The following is a 20992-nucleotide window of genomic DNA, read 5'->3' on the forward strand; positions in this document are numbered from 1 at the left end:
CCGCACCTCTGTTCAGAATGCCCGGAACATGAGTCGCGCGTAACGACAGGAAAACCCGTCTGCTCCACACCAAAAGCTTGTAAGCTAGAGCGTGAAGTTTCGACGAGCGCACGCCGCCCTGACGGTTGATATAAGCCACAGCCGTGGTATTGTCGCAGCGTACGAGAACATGATGTCCCTGCAGGCGAGGCAGAAAATGATTCAGAGCTTTCCAAATGGTCAACAGCTCTAAATAATTTATGTGCGCTGAACGTAGTCTGCTCGGCCACAGACCGTTCACCGTTCTGCCCTCCTGGGTGGCACCCCAGCCTGTTAAGGACGCATCTGTCGTCACAACTTTCCGCATCATAACCGTCCCCAGAGGGGTTCCCTGTGCGTAAAAGTCTGCGCTCTTCCAGTGTCGCACGGCTGCCGAGCAGGCGCGCGTCACTATTACAGAGCGGCAAAGATCGCGAATCGGGCTGAAATGTAGTGACAAAACCCATTTCATGAACGCTCTCATTCTCAGGAGTCCCAGTGGCACAACTTGGATGGATGAAGCCATAAGACCCTGCAGCCTGAGGCATGTGCGATATTGCACTCTCGCCCCCTCTCTGAACTGCGATAGACAGTTCATTAGAGAGAGAACGCGCTCTTGAGAGAGACGCGCTCGCATGGAGACTGAGTTCAACTCCAAGCCCAGGAAAATGACATTCTGACTGGGTGTAAAATTGCTCTTGCTCACATTCACTCTGAACCCGAGAGATGTGACGTGCGCGAGCACACGGCAGGTGTCCTGCAACACTTTCTCCTTCGATTCGGCTATTATGAGCCAATCGTCTATGTATGTCAGAATCCTCAGACCAGACATTCTCATGGGTGCTAAACCCGCCTCAGCACACAGACAAAAACTGCGAGGACTTAGACTGAGTCCAAATGGCAGAACTGTGAATTCGTAACATGTGCCTTGGTAGGCGAAACGAAGAAACTTCCTGTGTGGCGGATAAATGCTTATATGGAAGAAAGCATCTTTCAGGTCTACCGATGTGAACCAGTCGTTCTGTTTTATGGCGCGGGCGAGCGAGCCATGAGTTAGCATTCTGAAATTGTATTTCCTCAAATGTTTGTTCAACACACGAAGGTCCAAGATAGGGCGGAGAGAGCCGTCCTTCTTTGGGACCAGGAAATAACGAGAATAAAATCCCTGATTCATCAGACTGGGGGGCACCACCTGAATAGCTTCCTTGTTTAGGAGGGAGGATATTTCCTCTTTCAGAATGTGTGAAGCGTTCTCTTCCGTGTGTGAAGAGAGAACGCCGTTGAAATGCGGGGGTTTCATTGCAAACTGCAATCTGTAGCCCTGCATTATAGTGCGCATCACCCACTCGGGAGCCGAAACCGCTTGCCAAGCCCGTTCGTGACTCGCGAGTGTTCCCACCCGAGCCGCAGCGGAGCTGTGTAAGCCCAGCTGACTCATTTGTGATGCAATGGCGCCATCTAGTGGATGAACTAGGGGCGGCATGCCGGGGTTTAGAAAGATGTTCTCTCTCTGCAGGGAGATGAATTCTCTCTGCGGAGAGAGATCCTCTCTCCGTAACGAATTCATTTGATTCGTTTGTTTTAATGTGTTTTTTGTTTTTTTGTGTGTTTTGTGTTGGGGGAACACTGGGGCCGAAGCCTTTAATAATTCGGTGAGGGGAAGTGAGTGTGTGCGGTGTGGTGACACTGCTTTGTGACTTTTCCTCACAACAGACCCCTCGAACGTGAGGGGGGAACACACGTTCAACAAACACATGGGCTGGGCAGCCTCGCGAGAGACCCTGCGTCTTTTGGACAGGGGTTCTTGGACATGAAGAGAGTCCAAAGGGCTCGTAGCCCGTGAAAGTGGACTCGATGCCCCCACCGGCCGAACATCAGGCAGGCCGCTTGCGTTTCGAGTCGGTGGGGGTAGGGTTAGATGGTCTTCCAGCCGCGGCCGCGGCGGGAGTAGATTTTCCCCAGTGCTTAGCAGGCGGTGGGTTATTCTGCCGTGGGGCGGGGGGTCTGTTGCGGGGCCTTTCCTTGCCCTGGTGGAAATGTCGTCCCATGGCAGGTGGGTTAGGCAAACGCGCAGGGGGTGCCTGGCGTGGGGCCGCCTTCCTAGGAAGGCATAACTTGAAGGCCTCATCCTCCTTCTTTTTGTCGTCACACCGTTGTTGCATCAATGCGACGGCGGGGCCGAAGAGAGCCCGGCCGGGCTCCACCGATGCGCCCGCGATGCGCCGCTTCTCACTGTCAGGAAGGCCCGACAGGTTAAGCCAGAGCGCGCGCTCTCCCACCACAGAAAGCGCCATAGAGCGCCCGCAGGCTTGGACGGCCTGCCGAGCGTTACGGAGGACGAGGTCGTTCACCGTGAGGATCTCCTTCCACAAGGTTAGAGAAGGAGTTCCCTTTTCCAGCTGTTGCCCTAATTCGTCCAAAATCTCCGCCTGGTAAGCGGAGAGGAGTGAAGAGACGTTCAGGGCCCTGACAGCCAAGGCCGAGGATTTGTATGCGGCCTGGTGAACTGAGGCAGAAAAACGGTCCATCTTGTTGGGCAAGACCGGCTTCGGGGGAGCGAGCAGCCCTCCCTGAGCGGGGTTAAGGTGCCTGGCGATGGAAGGCTCGATAGCGGGGGGGTCACCCATACCATGAGCTGCCATGTCCTTCACCTCAAGACCCGTGAGACCGTGTTTGAAGTCGAGGGGGTCGCTCCAATTGTGCCTCATGTGCTTAGCGCACGCTGGAAGGACGGGGAAGAGTTGTTTTCTCGGACCGGGAGGGGGTCCCAGCACTTTCCCGTCGTAAATATCCCTCTCCTGGTCGGTGGCGCTCTGTGGAGCCGGCCATTCCATGTTGAGGCGAGCGGCCGCTCGCTCACAAACTTCCAGGAGGATGGACTGAGGCAAGGCCGTGTGGGCGCTAGCCTGGGGAAAGCCAGAGGGCGGGATGGCCTCCTCGTCCTCTGAGACCCCAAGAAGGGCCGCGTCATCCTCATCGCCGGAACCGGCCGGTTCGTCGACGAGCGTGAGGTTGCCCGCGAAGATGTCCTCTTCGGGGAATGCGGGATTGGGCTGGTCAGCCCAAATGAGAGAGGCGGCGCCCCGGGAGTCCCCCGGTAGCGCGTCGTCGTCACCGTGTCCCCCATCCGAGTCAGAGAGGCCGAGCTCGGAGCACTGGGTCGCTGCAACTTTCAGACGACGTCGTAAAAGCTTCTTGGGCAGCATAAGGCAGTGACTGCAATTTTCCGGGTTCTCCAAGGCTTCTTGAGCGTGTTTAAGGCCCAAGCAGACCACGCAGAACGGGTGAAGGTCCTTAGCGGCGATGAGCGCACCACACGCGGCCGGGCAGGCCCGTGATAGGCTGTTCCCCGGAGAAGCGGAAGGTTTAGACAGCGACATTCCGGAGAAGAACTCGGAAAAAATCCGTGGCGGGCAGCCGTGGAAGGAGGAGCAGGTGAAAAACGGCGAGAGCGCGGGCGGCTCCGAATGCAGAACACAGCAGAAAGGCTGAAAAAACGACTGTCACGTCTGACGGAGGCTGATCAGGCGATATGTCCTCCTGAAGACACGAAAGTGAGCAGCGTAATCCAACCGAACTGTGTCAGTGCAGAGATCGCGAGAAGCGAATGTCAACTGGAGAATAGCAGCGCTTGCAGGCGTTATATGCCACTAGGTAAGGGGGCGGGGCCTTACCTGGCATTGGCTGCGCGCTTCTGTCTGTCTAGCCAGACTTGGTGCAATTGGATGCTTCTGCAGAGGTCAGGTACGGATGCCCTTCCCATAGGTGGATCTCGAACACGAGATGATGAAAGAGAACACCTTATTTTCGTTTGTCGTTTGAAACCAAAAACAAAGAAACGGTCAAAAAAGAGCCGTTCTCCCGTTTTTGGTTTCTAAATCCAAAAACGAAAAACGACTAAACCAAATACAAATAACGGTCCGATTAATCATTAACCATAATCATTTCTCCGTTTGAATATCGCCTTAAAAGAAAGATAGGTTGGCCACGTGACCCGAAAATAATAGTAAATATAGCCTATCAAAATAAAAGACAAAGCTTTTAGAGCGGTCATAATATGCAGCACCAACGTTATATACCAGAGTAACGTAGGAAAAAGAAGAAGAAAAAAAAGGGCTTATATAAACCTGCACCGAAAAAAATATGTTAGCAACAGTATTACAGTAGTTTAATATCGTGCCTACACGTACACATCACCACGTTTAATGAGCGCATTGTTTGGTTCAATACAGTTGGTAATATAGGTTAAGAACTTATTGTGTAGCCTACGTGCAGAGTTAATACTGTTATGTTATATAACACAACGTTTTCTTGTTCTTGTGAGTTTACACAAATAAAAGTAGTTACGACTGATGTATTATTCTTTTCTGTATGACCAGAAATTATGGAGTATTTTAAGTTGTTTCCACTGTTGATAGGAAAATGCGAGTGATGGCACCGGCGCCTCCATGTCATGCAGTGCGCGCTCCACCTTTATTTTCTTTATAATAAAGGGTTTCTAAACGCTTAATGTGTAATTAAATGCATTGTGTTCATATTCTGGGCTCGTCTGCTTTTCTGTAGGATAGTTTATTAATAAGGTGTGTACAGCATTAGATATGTATCACTGAAGTAGCCAAGCCAAGCTTTTTCTTTATTATAAGGATTTTCTTTGGGAGGTACGCTTTATGTGCAATTAAACGCAATGTTCGTATTCTGGGCTCATCTGCTATTAATAAGGTGTGTACATAATTTGATCTTTTAACATGAATGTCTATTGGGTGCTGCTATTTCTTCAGCTTTTTGAACGTAGATGTATGATAAAGACATGATTGGCTATCAGTTTTATGTGGATAAAGGCATATTTTATACATGAATACACATGTCCTTATAAGGCCAAGAAAATATGACGTTTGAACGACATAGCATCTCGTTATTACGAGAAAAAGATGTCGTTTTAACAACATAAGATCTCGTTATTATGACATAATTGAGCGGAAAAAAAACTATATTTATGTGACAGCAATGCGTCACCGTAGCCTACGGTAGGCGTCTGAATATTTTGTTATTTTCCCACCCTTACGGTGGACACCACAATAAATATTAATTTAATTATATAATATAGCGCTAACAGTAACAACTCTGCACGTACACAAAAAGTTCTTAACCTATATTACCAACTGTATTGAACCAAACAATGCGCTCATTAAAAGTGGTGATGTGTACGTGTATAGGCACGATATTAAACCACTGTAATAAACTACTGTTGCTAACATATTTTTTTCGGTGCAGGTTTAGCTATATAAGTCTATTTATTTATTGATTTTTTTTTCTTCTTCCAACGTTACTGGTATATAACGTTGGTGCTGCATATTATGACCGCTCTAAAAGCTTTGTCTTTTATTTTGATAGGCTATACTATTATTTTCGGGTCACGTGGCCAACCATCTTTCTTTTAAGGCGATCTTCAAACGGAGAAATGAAAAAAGGAATTTCCAAAAACCAAAATCGGACCGTTATTTGTATTTGGTTTAGTCGTTTTTCGTTTTTGGATTTAGAAACCAAAAACGGGAGAACGGCTCTTTTTTGACCGTTTCTTTGTTTTTGGTTTCAAACGACAAACGAAAATAAGGTGTTTTCTCGTTATTTAGTTTTTTGGTTCAAACGAAAAAACAAACTATCAAAACGTACACGGACCCGTGTATCATCCGATCATTTAATTTCCTATTTGGAATGGAATAACGAGAAATGAAAAAACAGCTCGTTTATTCGTTTTTTTGTTTAGTTTAAAAAACGAAAAATTAGATTTTGGCTCGATTTTTCATTTTTCGTTTGTGGTTTACAAATCGGTTTATGGGTTCGATATTTCGTCCGCGCATGTGGGCGGCGCTGAAACGCCCCTTTCATCTGATTGGTCAAACCGCTCCGCCTTCAGTACAAGCTTTTCTTTCTGTCGGCAGAACAATCCCAATTCTACCCCTTTCCCCTTCGTCTACCCCTAACCCTTCGCCTTCCCCTTCCCCTTGACCCTTGAAACAGAGTGGCAAGGCGTAGGGGTGAAAATATTCCCCTAAGAAATGGGACACCACTACTACACCGTTACACGTCATTATACGTCGTCGCCTACGTCACAGGAGATGCGCCGATGTTTATCACAAACTTCCAAGATGCACAGGACTTGTTTTCTGTGGTGTTGTATTAACACATTGGAGGTACAGACCTATGTTTGTCCTATTTTGACCTATTTATTTATTTACTGTGTGAAACTGTGTGAAATACGACATTGTGTGGCGTTCATGTGCGTTCAACTCATAAATACGATCTTTACGAGATGACTTGAACGCACCAATAGCTTGTGTGCTTTGTTCGGGGGAGAAGAGATTTTTTTACAAACGTTTCTTTGAAGGAACTGACCGTAAATATGAACACAAGATTGAATGTAACATAAAGCAAATCATTATTTGTCGTTAAAATACTTATTAAAGTCAACAATTCTTACATTTATGGTCAAATTTTTTGCTTGGGCAGCCATTTTGCGTCTGTAGCCGGTGTATGCAGTGACACTTCTCATACCCCTTCGTTTGAAGTGTGGTCCCGAAAAATCTTCGTTTGAAGGGCTATCTGGCCCTTCCCCCTAGCCCTTCCCCTCCAACCAAAAGAGAATCGAGACAGCCCTACCCCTCCACGTGCACGAGCAAAACAGAGGGGAAGGGGTAAGTGAAGGGGTAAGGGGTAGAATTGGGATTGGCCCTAAGAGTCAGTACGAGTGCGGCACTAACATTATTGCACTTTAATAAAATAATGTCTGAAACCAGACCTCCAGACTGGTCGCTTATATCATTTATAACTGGTCAGACATACTTTCCCAAAAAATCCATTGACTTGCATTATCTGAGCAATGAAGGCCGTAATAGTTAATGCTCTCCACTAGAGGGGGCGACAGGATAATACGTCTTTTCTACTCTCTTTTCCTGTTTGCATCAGTTTAAATGACAAATAAATGCATGAATTTCATTCATAAATAGGCCATATCTGTGTACGAGAACAAGCTTTATACTTCAAGTTGTACAACTAATTAAAACTTGAACTTGGTTTTTGCGTTTAAATTTGTCCATCTGGAACTTTTATTTGTCATGAGCTCTATATTTTAAGATATAGCCTACTAGAAAAAATATGATTCAACAACACAAGCTCTGTTTTTACTCAGCAAATTTGTTTTCCTTTTAAGTATAGCCTACAAGTTGCCATGGCTTGCCATGTTCTGTTTAGGCTATTGTAGTTTGTAATAGGCTACTTGTTATATGTGCCTAAATTTATATAGGCCTGTCTGTCTGTCTGTCCGGACATTTATGCCCAAACATTTATGCACAAATAATCTTAAATAACAGTTTAAAAAGGAAGCGGTCGTTGGCATTATACGAGGACATTCTGAATATTAGCCTATAAAACTAGCTGTCTTAAAAATGAGGATTGATCATTGCCGTTATTCCAGACGCCTCCCGGTGCTATTCGTAGCCTATTAAATTTGTATAATTACGGTCGGATTATGAACAGATGTTTTACACAACAAGGATATATTCCCATTGGGTTGTTGGGTTTTCATGTTTTATGGGAACCATAATGATTTTATACTGTACAAACTGTGTTATCCCCTAACTCTGACGTAGCTAACAGTTATAGGTCATCTACGGACATCACATCTAATGTTAAGGACATATATGGTACAATTCAGCATATATGTTGATTTTTATTTCCACTTCCCTTTTATCCAAAGAGACGGAGGCTATTTGCACTGTAGGTGTAGGTCCTATTTATCAATGAGAAAAACATCATGCTAAAATAATCTGTCATAGCCTACTGTAGCTCACATTAATGGGGTCGCTGGAACATACTTCTGCTTCAAATATTGTGCAACTTAAAAGTGAGTGGTGGTTTCAGACATTATTTTATTAAAGTGCAATAATGTTAGTGCCGCACTCGTACTGACTCTTATTCTGCCGACAGAAAGAAAAGCTCGTACTGAAGGCGGAGCGGTTTGACCAATCAGATGAAAGGGGCGTTTCAGCGCCGCCCACATGCGCGGACGAACCCATAAACCGATTTGTAAACTACAAACGAAAAATGAAAAATCGAGCCAAAATCTAATTTTTCGTTTTTTAAACTAAACAAAAAAACGAATAAACGAGCTGTTTTTTCATTTCTCGTTATTCCATTCCAAATAGGAAATTAAATGATCGGATGATACACGGGTCAGGGGATCTCTGGATAATCCGTAATTAGTTTGTAATTATAAAACGAAAATACCGTTTTTCTGTTTTTTTGTTTCAAAACGAGAAACCAAATAACCGTTTTTGGTGTCAGAATCAAAAAACGAAAAACCAATTAAAAACGGGCCGTTTTTCGTTTTTGGCGTTCATTTTATCGTTATTCCTTTTTGAACAAAGAATGAAGATAGTCTTTGAACTTCAGTCAATTCGTTTTTCGTTATATAAACCAAAAACAGAGGTCACGTGGTGGATAATCCGTAATTCGTTTTCTGTTTCAAAACGAAAAACCAAATAACCGTTTTTGGTGTCAGAATCAAAAAACGAAAAACCAATTAGAAACGGTCTGTTTTTCGTTTTTGGCGTTCATTTTATCGTTATTCCTTTTTGAACAAAGAATGAACGAAAAAACGGAAGTCACGTGGTCTATTCCTTTTTTGGAAGCGAAAGTAGGCTAACCCTTTCAAAATAAAAGTAACTAGCTATAGTTAGCGAGGTGATTGTAGACTAAAACTGAACTAATATAACGTTTTTTAGGACAACTAAAGTAGCACTGGGTGTGAAAAAAAACACTTTAGTTAACTGAAATAAAAATTAAAAATAATAAAATAATTATGTTAGGGAGAATTAAACATTTGTAAGACCATTGGTGACCTGTAACTTCAGATTAAGACAAGTGAACTCATTTTATATGTAGCTTAGGATAGCAGGTAGCCTATTTATTTATAAGTTTCTATTATTTAATTCACATTTTAGTTTTGTAACATATTTATAGCCCTTCTTGCTATGTGGAAGCTCAACCAGCAGGTCCCCCTTCTGTGCACCGACTCTTTCTGTGGTGACAACAGGCAACAAGGGTTTGACCTTTTGACTTGTGTTTTTATCAAAGAGAAGGCAAGCACTGCTACCAACAGAAGCTAATCATTGAGTTTGAAGGGTGTGCAGAACTTCACCTGCCTTCCAGCTCCTCTTTCTATGGCACTAAAGCTGCTAAAAACTCTCAGCATCCACCATACTGTTCTGTGTCAAAAAACAAAACTCTTCCAAAACAAATCTATAAAGTTGTATACTTTTTATTTTCCTTTGCATTTTTCTCCAGTGTAATATACTTATTATGTTAGTAAAGTAGATGAAATATTTTTTTATGCAGCTTGTAGTTCTCATTAGTTATGTAGACCTTGTGTGTGCAACCTAGCCTTACTCAGTCAAAAATTATCTCTAGCTCTGGGACTTTCAGATATTTTAGTGCTTTTTTAGGTTTAATTCTGTTTGATGAACCACCAGGGAAAGGCAGTGCTCTGTACTCTTGGTACTTGTGTAAAGTAAAATAAAAGTGAAGTTAAATCATTTAGTTTTTCTCCCTGGTACTCGTGTCAGGGCCTCCCAGAGTTTCCCCAATACCTGGAGGAACAATACCTGTGCACTGTGTGCAGGGTTTAAGGACTGATGATAGTAGCAAGACTGGCCCCATGCAGTCACCTACCATCACTCTCTCTTCAAATATATGCTGGACTGGCAGGACAAAGCAGCACACCACTCCTTCCTCCGGCACCATAAAAGGGCCTTGTTGTCACTTTCAAATATTTACATCATGGTTTATGGTAAGCCACATCTTTGAATTGTGGCACTACTTTTGTGGAATTGGATGATGTCAACTTATGTCTTTAAATACAAATGTACATCATAATGTACAACGGTACAGTGAAGCAGGGCTTTGCATTGCAACTCTTTCACTTGCATATATGCCCTTAAATGATTTACAAGCATAGTGGGTGAGGGAAGACTAAAACCTACTGTAAATGTTATAATGTTAATGTTATATTATACTTTTATACATTTATAGTTCCTCCTCCAGGTTGTGGTTATAGCCTCTGCAGTGGACAGATGTAGATTTAGCCAGAGCCAGGTGCCAATACAGCCTCCTCCTGAGAGCAACACATTCCCCTTGTAGTGTTTTACATAGATAATAAATAATGTTCACCAATCTTTTTTATATAAAGTGTGGTGTTGGTTGTGCATGTGGCAAAATGGTCTTACAAATGTTTAATTCTCCCTAACAGCCAGAGTTATTATTTTATTAGTTTTCATTTTTATTTCAGTTAACTAAAGTGTTTTTTTTTCACACCCAGTGCTAGCCTACTTTAGTTGTCCTAAAAAACGTTATATTAGTTCAGTAGTCTACAATCACCTCGCTAACTATAGCTAGTTACTTTTATTTTGAAAGGGTTAGCCTACTTTTGCTTCCAAAAAAGGAATAGACCACGTGACTTCCGTTTTTCGTTCATTCTTTGTTCAAAAAGGAATAACGATAAAATGAACGCCAAAAACGAAAAACGGACCGTTTCTAATTGGTTTTTCGTTTTTTGATTCTGACACCAAAAACCGTTATTTGGTTTTTCGTTTTGAAACAGAAAAACGAATTACGGATTATCCACCACGTGACCTCCGTTTTTGGTTTATAAACGAAAAACGAATTGACTGAAGTTCAAAGACTCTCTTCATTCTTTGTTCAAAAAGGAATAGAGAGCCTAAGTCCCTCCCCTTCCGGTCGACCACCATGGGACCTTATTTCGGAAAAATATTGTATGGTAGTCAATGGCGAGAGACAACAAATATTTTGATCTCGTTTGAATTGTGCCCTGATTTACACATATGATGTTTGTCAATTTAAAAGATACATTTTAAAGTCAAGAAAGTCGCAGTTTGATGTAAAACTGCTGAGGTATAAGACTGTGAAAATACGTAATTACAAAGACTACAAACCCAGAAGGCGCACATGCGACGTCATACCTTTTCTCGCAATGAATGAAGCTAACTTTACTGAAGCTAACGTCTGTCATTTTTTCTATAGTCTTACATTATAATCGTAACGTTACGCCGTCATGCCTGACTCGTGTTTTGAGCCAGAATACACACATACGAGCAACGGATCTTGTGACGTAGGCTACATAGTGCGAGACGAGAGATGTAGTTCATCGAGCGATTTTCACATACAACTAAACGTTACTCTTCTGTTTTATGACAAACTGCGACTTTCTTGACTTTCATATTTACCTTTTAAATTGACAAACATCATATGTGTAGTTCAGGGGACAGTTCAGACGGAATAAAAAGATAAGTTATCTCTCGCCATTGACTTCCATACATATTTTTTCCGAAATAAGGTCCCATGAGCCGGAAGCGGAGGGGCGGGACTTAGGCTCTCTATAACGATAAAATGATCGCCAAAAACGAAAAACGGCCCGTTTTTAATTGGTTTTTCGTTTTTTGATTCTGACACCAAAAACGGTTATTTGGTTTTTCGTTTTGAAACAAAAAACTGAAAAACGGTATTTTCGTTTTATAAACGATTTACGGATTATCCAGAGATCCCCTGACCTTACCGTTCATATTATGGGCTCATCAGATTAGCATAGCCTATTTGTTAGGATTTTAGTATCATAATGATTAGGCTAATAAATGCACGCACAATTATCTGTGAACTTGATATGTGAACTTAGTTCATAAAAAAAAAAAAAAGACCTATGAACATGAACTAGTTCATTATCATCTGTGTGAACTTAACTTTGAGCTAGTTCTTTTTAAGTATGAACCAGCACAACACTGCCGCTACCACATATCCTTCCAACCCATTCCAGAGCATTTCCTGCAGGCTGTCATATCCAATGAGTGCAGTATACTGTCAGTCACTGAATATTCAGAGATCTTACAGGACAGTGTCAAAACCTGACCAGGCATTAAGACCATAGAATCAGTCATAGAAAATATGTCTTGACATCGACATGAAAACATTTTGTATAAATATATAATACATTTTTATTATGAAGTATTTAGAAACTATGAAGACTCACGAGAGACGGCTGCTAGCAGTATTAGATACTGAATTGGGTTTGCCATGTTTTGATAGACTTTGATAGATGTGTATGTAGAATTATTTATATATATATTTTTTCATTTTGAAATACAGAGTTGTGGTTTTGAACAGAAAATTAACTATTTGACTAATTGTGTGATGCAGGTGTGTTGCTGTGTTAAGAATTTAGATAAAGTACTAAACACTTGTTGCAATTTTAAAAAACAAAAAAAACAAAAAACTAAGCAATATAAGTAAAATAAACCATGGTATAGGATTAATACAATTTATATTTAATGTTTAATTGTTGCAGGCTTTGGTTTTAAATTTAAACATTTTAACATTTCCAAGAATTTAGTCATAAACGTGAACGTTTCACTTCAGCAGGTGTGAGGGGAGAAAGAGGAAGAAAGACAGACCCTGAATACTGACGCTCTCGAATAGATCTATTTATGACATTCTTAAATTCCTTTGAGAGAACTTAGTCAAAGTAAACACTTGCCCACCACATTTGCATATAAGCAAAGCAAAATTACTTAGATAATCAAATAATTGTAAAGTTTTATTGCAACATTCCAAATTCTCATCAAATATTTTGAGCACCATTCTTTTGGATGGACCACAAAATGTAATTTAAGTAAATCTTAAGTATTTGTTGTAATGTAAACTACACATAAAGAGGATGTTGTTACAATTAAATACATTTTTTATAAATTTGAAGGCATTGCAAATTGTTTTGAATTGTTTAGCTTAATTGTTACATATTGCAGATACATTTATTATTGTTTGGCTATTCAAAAAAAAAAAATATATATATATACACTCTATAATATATATACATATACACTCTAAAAATGCTGAAATCAAATTTGGGTAAAATATGGACAAATCCAGCCATTGGGTTAAATTTTGAAATAAAAAATGGCAACCCGACGGTTGGGTTTGTCCATATTTTACCCAAATTTGGGTTAAAACAACCCAGCATTTTTTAGAGTGTATATATATATACATACAGTATATATATATATATATATATATATATATATATATATATATATATATATATATATATATATATATATATATATATATATATATATATATAATTGAGTTTCCTTGAGTGCTTAGCAGTTTGCAGCTGCTCCGTCTGCTTTGGTGATTCTCAATCCCCAGAGACAAAATATTCAAATACATACAACAACTGAAACTGAGAGAAACACATCTCCACTGCAGTAGTACCCTAAACTAAAGCTTTTCTAGGAATATATAGTCATTGTGTGCAGTTTAATCAGTTAATCAGTTTGGTTTAGTTAGCTTTAATCTATGATAATCAGTTCTTCTGAAATGTACAGGGGTAAATTACATGACGTGCATATTTTTTTGTCTAAGTGCATTATTTCCTTTTGAAATAATTTGATAAACGCATGACCTATATCACTATAGAATCATTTTAGGCTTGAAATCTTTGTGAAAGGTATAAAAACATTTTTTTTTTGAATATCAGTAGTTTTATTGTAAAGCTGTTGAGATAATTGAAAAACATTTGTCCAGCAATTTGTTTATTCTCAAATGTCAGGGTGACACAACTGCAAACATGGCTCTTTGATTATGAATTGACAAGGTAATATCAGTAAACATGATAATGTATCACCCAGATGTCCTCAACTGATCCTTGAGGCAGAGTGAAAAGATTTGTAGATCTCTCTCAAATACTGGTAAAAACTGCTGATTTCAAGTATGGGTAGGTTGGTACACTTCCCATGTCAGGTGATACAACTATATTTGGTTGTACCGCCTGACATAAAAAAGAGAGATAGAAAAAAATTTAAACACTTTGAAATGTTATTTAAAACCTGAAACTTGTTTAAACACATTGTTCATGACTCAGCATTGCATCCGTTTTTGAAAAGATTAGAAAAAAAGTTTTTTTGAAGCCATATTTGTCAATGACCCATATTCTATATATGTTTGCCCATAAAAAAGATTTTTTTGACAGATTAATTAAATTAAATGATTAAATTGGTTTATGATTTAAACCCGATTAACTTGATTAAGATTAATTTTGATTTTCAAAAAATAAACAAATAAACGATTTAATTCTTTCTAATTCAAAATACAATTCTAAATTAAATACATTTAGCAATATTTTTTTTTTAGGTGTATCTATAAGTAATACTCACACATTTTATGTTCTGAAGGACGTATCCCTGTAACATTTACTGAAACTGCAAGATAATGTCACTTTCCAGATAAAATATTTGAAGGAAAATAATCTAGGACCTGAAAGAATAGACACAATAAGAAGACGTGTGAAGACCGAGTACATATTTGTCAATATCTTCAAAAATTGTGTGCATAGTTAGTGCAAATTAGGTAGATTCAACATCAGAATAAGAAATCTTGGAGTCTTCAGAAGTTCTTTTTAAAAGTCATCAGTGCTTCATCTGGAAAGAAGTCAATAAGATCAATAATAAAAACCCATTTTAGTTACATAATGCAATTCAAAGTGAAGCCATATGTAACTGTAACAGTATCTTATTTATCATCTTATTTAAATGTCATACTCTATTTATTGATATTTGGGTTACCTTGAAGAGGCTGAGTACAGCGCTGTATGTCAGGGAAAAGAGGAATAGGAAGATGAAGGAAGTGGCAGTGGACCAGAGACTTGTGAACTCATCTTCCTCCAGAACATCTTTATTACAGTTCAGAGCAAAACCTTTCTCCGGCTCAGGTGGCTCCCCTGGAAAAGAAAACACATGTACATGGGACATATGAACAGGATAAGCACATTGTCCAGTACGTATATGCAAACATAAATTACACATCCTGAATTTAAAGTCCAATGAGTCTTATAGGCTATTAGTTAGTGTATAGTTAGTGTATAATTAAGCACATGGCAGCCACATGTTCTGCATTTGTGTACTCACATACATTCATTTGCACACACGGTTAAATGTACAGAGAAGACATCACAAACATATAACACTTTCCTGTCTCTTACTCGTTTTTTCTGCATTATACACTTTATAAAAAAATATGCTCAAGCACATTGCTTCCCCCCCCCCCCCCCCCGCCAAGTAACTTAAACTCAGACATGAACTATACTACTGACATATGAATAATACAAATATTGCTACATCCTTACAACAAAACATCTGTGTGCCTTATTGATTGCAAATGTCAATATTTACTGGTGACTTTGGTGGTCACCATAAGCGGCTTTACTATGTGCAGGGTCACAAAAATATTCTAATTTCTCTAAAATACTGATGACACAGGACCAGAATGTAAAGCATGTAAAAGATTATAAGAACCATATGACAGCTGGACTAAATCATGCAGAGTTGCAAACACAAAGATTTATTGCTTAAAATTGTAAAACAACATAAATGTCAAACCAAAATTTAATATTTTTGATTTGAAACATAGAACATGAAACTGTTGTATCAGATGACATGAAAAGGGTAACAACGGTACAGTAAGAACAGGACAAAACATAAATGCGCAATTTTAACAAAAACATTACACTCACACAGGTCAAAATAAAACAGAATTTTGCTTTTGAAAACTATTGTTTTTTTCACACTATTATGATGACTATGTTTCTGTTCATATTGATTTTTATGCGATAACAAATTAAGCATAGTTTTTAGTGAAATTTGGCTTTGAAGTTTGACCCAAGCAGTAAAGTGATGCAAGCAGAACAATAACCAATGCACAAAAACATCAAAGACAGAAAAGCTGACAAGTGAGCAACAGGGAGCATAAGCACTGGATAATTTACAAATGAACAAATAAAAGTTAGCATTAATAAACTGGGCAATCTTGCTGTTTACTTTGGCTTGTTGTCACTTGTAATGGAGAAAATTTGTTGTCCATGTTGGCATGTTTGACTGCACAGGCGATGGTGGTTTTGCTGCTTTCATACTTTTCCTTTGGCAATGTCAGGATGCTGAGAATAGATTTGTAATCCTTTTGATGAATAGGACCACTGGTAATACCCTCTGTGTAAGACTCGTTGTCCACTTTCCACATGATATAGACATTGCCAAGTTTCTTGCTTGTGACCTCACACACCAGAGAGACATTTTTGTTGATAAGATCAGGTTTGTAAATGGCAATATTGGGTGTCCGTCCATCTGAATTAAAGGAAGTGATAAAGGTTCATTTAATAAACAAGAATCAAACAGTGTTTCAAGACAGTCTTATTTTTTTGACAGCGAAAGCATTTCAAATGGGCTTGCAGTTTTTGTCAGAAAATTTGTTGTATTTCACACATACAGCCACACAGTCAATTATTTAGAAGTAACGTTGACTTACCTCCTTTATCAAAATGGATCTTCTGCTTGATGTCTCTGTTATTATTTTTGTCATGGATGGTGCAGGTGACCATTTCTCCATCAAACCATGTTTTTTCATCAATGGTGACATTGTGGATTCTTATAAACAGTGAAGTGTCAAAAAAGACATTTCCTGGTTTGATGTCATTAGATACAGGAGCATTCTTCACTGTGCATGACACTGAGGCTTCTTCCACTGTCGTTTGTACATCTCCAGAAACAACCGCTTCCAAGACAACTTTTTTATTGACAAATAGTTCTCTCTCAATTGGTGGTTTCAGCGTCAGTGTGAATTTAGCTACAAGGGAGTAAGAAAGTATATGACTTCATGTGTAAATTTGGATTTGTATATCTGTGAATTGGAATTAGTTTGAAGGAGTGTATCTTTGTGTGAATTTGAAATAGAAGTGAGAGCGTGAGCTAGCAAACCAACATTAAATGATTTACCTTTGAAGTTCTTCTTCTCAATAAACGGTTTTCCCCGATGTGTGACCTCACAGGTATAGGAAGGATTTGCATTCCAAGTCTCACTGCTGACTTTATAAAAACTGTATGCTGTGTAAAGACCTGTATCTTCATTTAGTTTGCTTTCCAGTTTTAGCGGGCTCGTGCTGTTATCATTTACTTTCCATTGTACAGTGAGGTTCTTGGGGTAGAAATCCTCAATAACACACATGACAGATGTACTTTTTGGAGTTGTAACGGGAACCAAGCTCAGGGTTGGTGTTTGTGGTTTCACTGCAATTAAATCAAGGTTTATGTAGTACAATGAAACTATGTTGAGGACCTCTGACATTTTGCAATCTTAAAATTTCTCTAATTTTACCACAACAGTTTAGTTAAATGTTCATCCTGTTAATGTCTGTTGTTACCTGTTATAAATGTTTCATTGACTGTTTTTGATGGGTGTACTGCAGCACACATAACTTGGCGTTGATTCAATTTCGCTTTATTAATAGTTATGTGGCTGACTTTCAACATCTTGTCTCCAATTGTTACTGTAGGGTACTGGATGAAATCAGTCAAAGCATTTCCTCCCTGATCCATCCATTTGAAACTGACAGATTCAGCAGGTGAAAACCCAGAAGCCAGACAGCCAACAATTTGTGAATCAGATGTAGAATTACATGGAGACATCATAGACACTGTTGGTGGTTTGGGATCTGCACCTAAAAGGGCAAAACCACACAAAACACACATGCAGGTTACATACACACTGATGAAGCACAATGCAGTTGGACATAACAGGTGCTTCAGCATCCACAGAAAGTCCCCTATAAAAAGACATTTTAATCTGGAAACAATACCCACACTGCATTAATTAATAAATGAGTTATTATTGTTAATCAACACACAAAATAAAATGAAAAACTAAAAATTAGAATCATTACATGAAATGAAAGCCGCCGCTGCAACAGAACGAACGCTGCAACAATTTTACATTTATCATCCTAGCCTATGGCATCTGATGTTATTTTCACTACAATCCATAACTGAATGTAATCTTGCGTTGACCCGATGCATTTGTATGAAACGGGAGAGCGAGCCCGCGATGTAATAGGTTAAACATGGCAGGCAAAATTATTTTCCCCCTTCTTTCTCAGAATAACACTGGTTCAGTCAGACAGACCCGTCAAAACCAAGTAGCCTGCTAGTCCAGAGAAGATTCTGGACAAATTAAAAATGTAATTTCCTTACAACATTCTTGATGTATAAGAAATAGCCAACGTTTACATTTGTCATTTAGAATACTTTGATAGATGCTTTGTCTTCAATAACAAATGCACATAATAGACAAATAATACTTGGCTATACTTTGTACAAAATACTATTGTATACTATAATGTATTTTGAAAGTTTACTTTCAATGCATTGTTACAATGATTATTTCCAGCACACAGTTAAAATATAGACTACCTAAAATTATATTTTTTAATAAAGTGCAAATAAATACACTTTAAAAAAAGAAACTGAATGTTCACTTCAAGTAGGCCTATATTTTTCTAAAATATACATTTTTAGAAAAAACACTAAAGTATTTTTTTTTAAAGTGTGTTAAAAGTTGTATTGTAAAATTAGGTAAAGACATGATGATAATATACTTTTAATATATTTAAAGATAGTAATATTTTGGTTAGTATATTTGCAATGTAGGCCTACTATTGAAAAAGGGAATTTTAAATACAATAAAGTAAATCTTTTTCACTAGGGTTACGTTAAAGTTTCTATGAGAAAGTAGACCCAAGTATGAGAAAGCTTCTCATTATTATACAGCTCTGTTGATATTTATAAAAACTGTTAACGTTTGAACCGTCAACGTTAAAAAAGAGAGAAATGTGCTAAAGTAGTGTGCATAGTCTGGAATCTGTTCAGCAAACTAAACGGAGACTTTAAAAAGCCGAAATACCCTCGATATTGTCCTCGACAGATCTATTAAGTTATAATGCAACATAATTGATGGTGTCTTTGTTTAATTTGCTTAACAGATTTCAGCCCCTCTGTATTAAAACCAAACATAGGCCTATATATTATTATTAAATTGCAGATATGAATACGAAATGTCGAGATAAAATCAGTAAATAACTTACTTGTGACGGTCACCTGCGTCCCTTTGCCCCAATAGTCGAAGAAACGATCACAGCGCTACATTATTGATATCAATTGTACAAAAACCTTCGCTACTCTGTTGAATATAATGTGCTCTGCATTATCATAATTAAACCTGGCCTGAAAAAAAAAAAAAAAAAAAAAATGTAAACCTTGTGTTTCGCTTTTACACTAGCTCCTAAAAAATTTAGCCTAACCTACAGGACAGCAATATGTGTCTAAATAATTTATTTAGCTCTTTTCAAAAAAATGTCTGCATTAAAGGCTACAGGATAAGATTCGTGTGTTTTACGTAACCTATGTTTGCATGGCTCTAAGTTTTGAAAGATAAAATCCAGCTATAAAAAAATATTTAAAACAGTTTGCATTAATGCAACATCAAACTAATTCGAGTTTATAAAAACAATAGGCCTAGAGATATGCCGACAATATGGGAATACAATAAACAATCTTCTAACAGAAGCCTAATATCAAGCATTTTTTTTGTTTGCAGACGACGGTCATTTTTTAATTGCAAATAGGCCTATATAAGTTAAACTAGAACATTTCAGATGTGAAAGAAGTAACGAACTTACTTGAGACGATCACTTGTGTGCCTTTACCCCAGTAGTCAAAAGCATCACAATGAGACATTAGACGTTATCTGATGTGCAGAAACCTTGAACTTCAAACGCTCAGAGTTTGTTGAACGACCTGTAGTCCTTGTTTTATTTATCACTGTGACAAATGCAGTGTTGGGTGTAACTAATTACTAAGTAATTAGTTACTGTAATTTAATTACTTTTTCCTCTAAAAAGTAAAGTAAGGGATTACTCTTAATTTTTCTGTAATTTAATTACAGTTACTTCTAATGTAATTGAGCTAAATACTGTGTATAGATCAATCCGATCTCACGGCAATTTGTATGCATTTTATGAGGTGGCTAAATCCTACGACCTCACTCGTACGAATTCGTACGAATTAGCCACCTTGTAAAATAAGTATAAAATGTCATGAGATCAGACTGGTATTAACTAGAACAATTCTATATAAAACAATAGTGGGTTTAACATCAATTTATTGTCTGATGTTAAAAAGTATATGTTTATTATTTAACCTTGGTCAGTTTAAGGATAATTCATGCAATTTTATAGAATTTATTTGGAAGAATTAAAACCGTATAATGTCTATCCTTGTATTATTCCGATGGTTGAGGTTGATATGGGATTTAGAAAGTAATTAGTAATTAAAAGTAATTAAATACTTTTTAGAGTGAGTAATTAGTACAGTAATCTAATTACACTGTTGAAGAGGTAATAAGTAACTAGTAATTAATTACTTTTTTAGAGTAACTTACCCAACACTGGACAAATGTGCCTTTCCCCCAGTAGTCAAAGGCAGCATCAGTGATCATTTTACGGTAATTTCTTCAGTGCACAAAAACACAAACTATCTTTTCCATATTAGCCAACCTTAAAACCTGATTTCTTTCGTAATTTATTGTCAAACTATCTATGATATGTTTTTTCTCTAACTAAAAAGGGTTGTTAATAAGTTAATATAATCGGCTCCAGAAATATGTTTTATATAGGCTAATAGTAGGCTAATTCATATTTAGCTGTTTGGTTCGTAGGCTATTTAAATCAAAATGTGACTTCTTACCTGATGTTACAGTCACCGCTGTTCCCTTTCCCCAGTAGTCAAAGGCACCGTCACAGCGGGAAGGTTCACGATAGAGCCATACCATAACCACAATAATACATTTTCTAATCAATATTTTGTCTAGGCCGACGTCAAAACGATTTAGTTTGATATGTTAGTTCGCAATTTTACGCGCGTTAGGCTATTTGCACTGTTCACCAAGGTAAAATTTGTAAATACGTCTGCATGTTAGTTTTGTGAAAGAAAGACTACCTGATCTTCCAAAATAAGAAATAAAACAGAAAATA

At 38.5% G+C, this 20992-nt stretch overlaps 2 protein-coding genes and 1 gene segment (V, D, J or C); all 3 read right to left on the reverse strand.

Moving 5' to 3' along the window:
* The window catches only part of ighd (immunoglobulin heavy constant delta), a 353545-nt gene that overhangs the window by 113161 nt on the left and 219392 nt on the right, over nucleotides 1-20992 (reverse strand). The gene's annotated exons all lie outside the window — the stretch shown is intronic.
* Nucleotides 14417-16265, reverse strand: LOC307001836 (immunoglobulin heavy constant gamma 1-like). The segment is given in 3 exons: nucleotides 15954-16265; nucleotides 14703-14857; nucleotides 14417-14558 (listed from the first exon to the last, which is right to left on the reverse strand).
* On the reverse strand, nucleotides 16409-20916 carry LOC307001828 (immunoglobulin mu heavy chain-like; the record flags this gene model as incomplete). Its single annotated transcript, XM_079618814.1, has 4 exons — nucleotides 20706-20916; nucleotides 17330-17626; nucleotides 16905-17195; nucleotides 16409-16755 (listed from the first exon to the last, which is right to left on the reverse strand). Exons 1-4 carry the CDS (start codon nucleotides 20788-20790, stop codon nucleotides 16409-16411), a joined length of 1020 nt encoding a protein of 339 aa, XP_079474940.1. The 5' UTR covers nucleotides 20791-20916.

The sequence above is a fragment of the Phoxinus phoxinus genome (assembly GCF_949152265.1).
Source record: "Phoxinus phoxinus genome assembly, chromosome: 1".
NCBI classification, from domain to species: domain Eukaryota; kingdom Metazoa; phylum Chordata; class Actinopteri; order Cypriniformes; family Leuciscidae; genus Phoxinus; species Phoxinus phoxinus.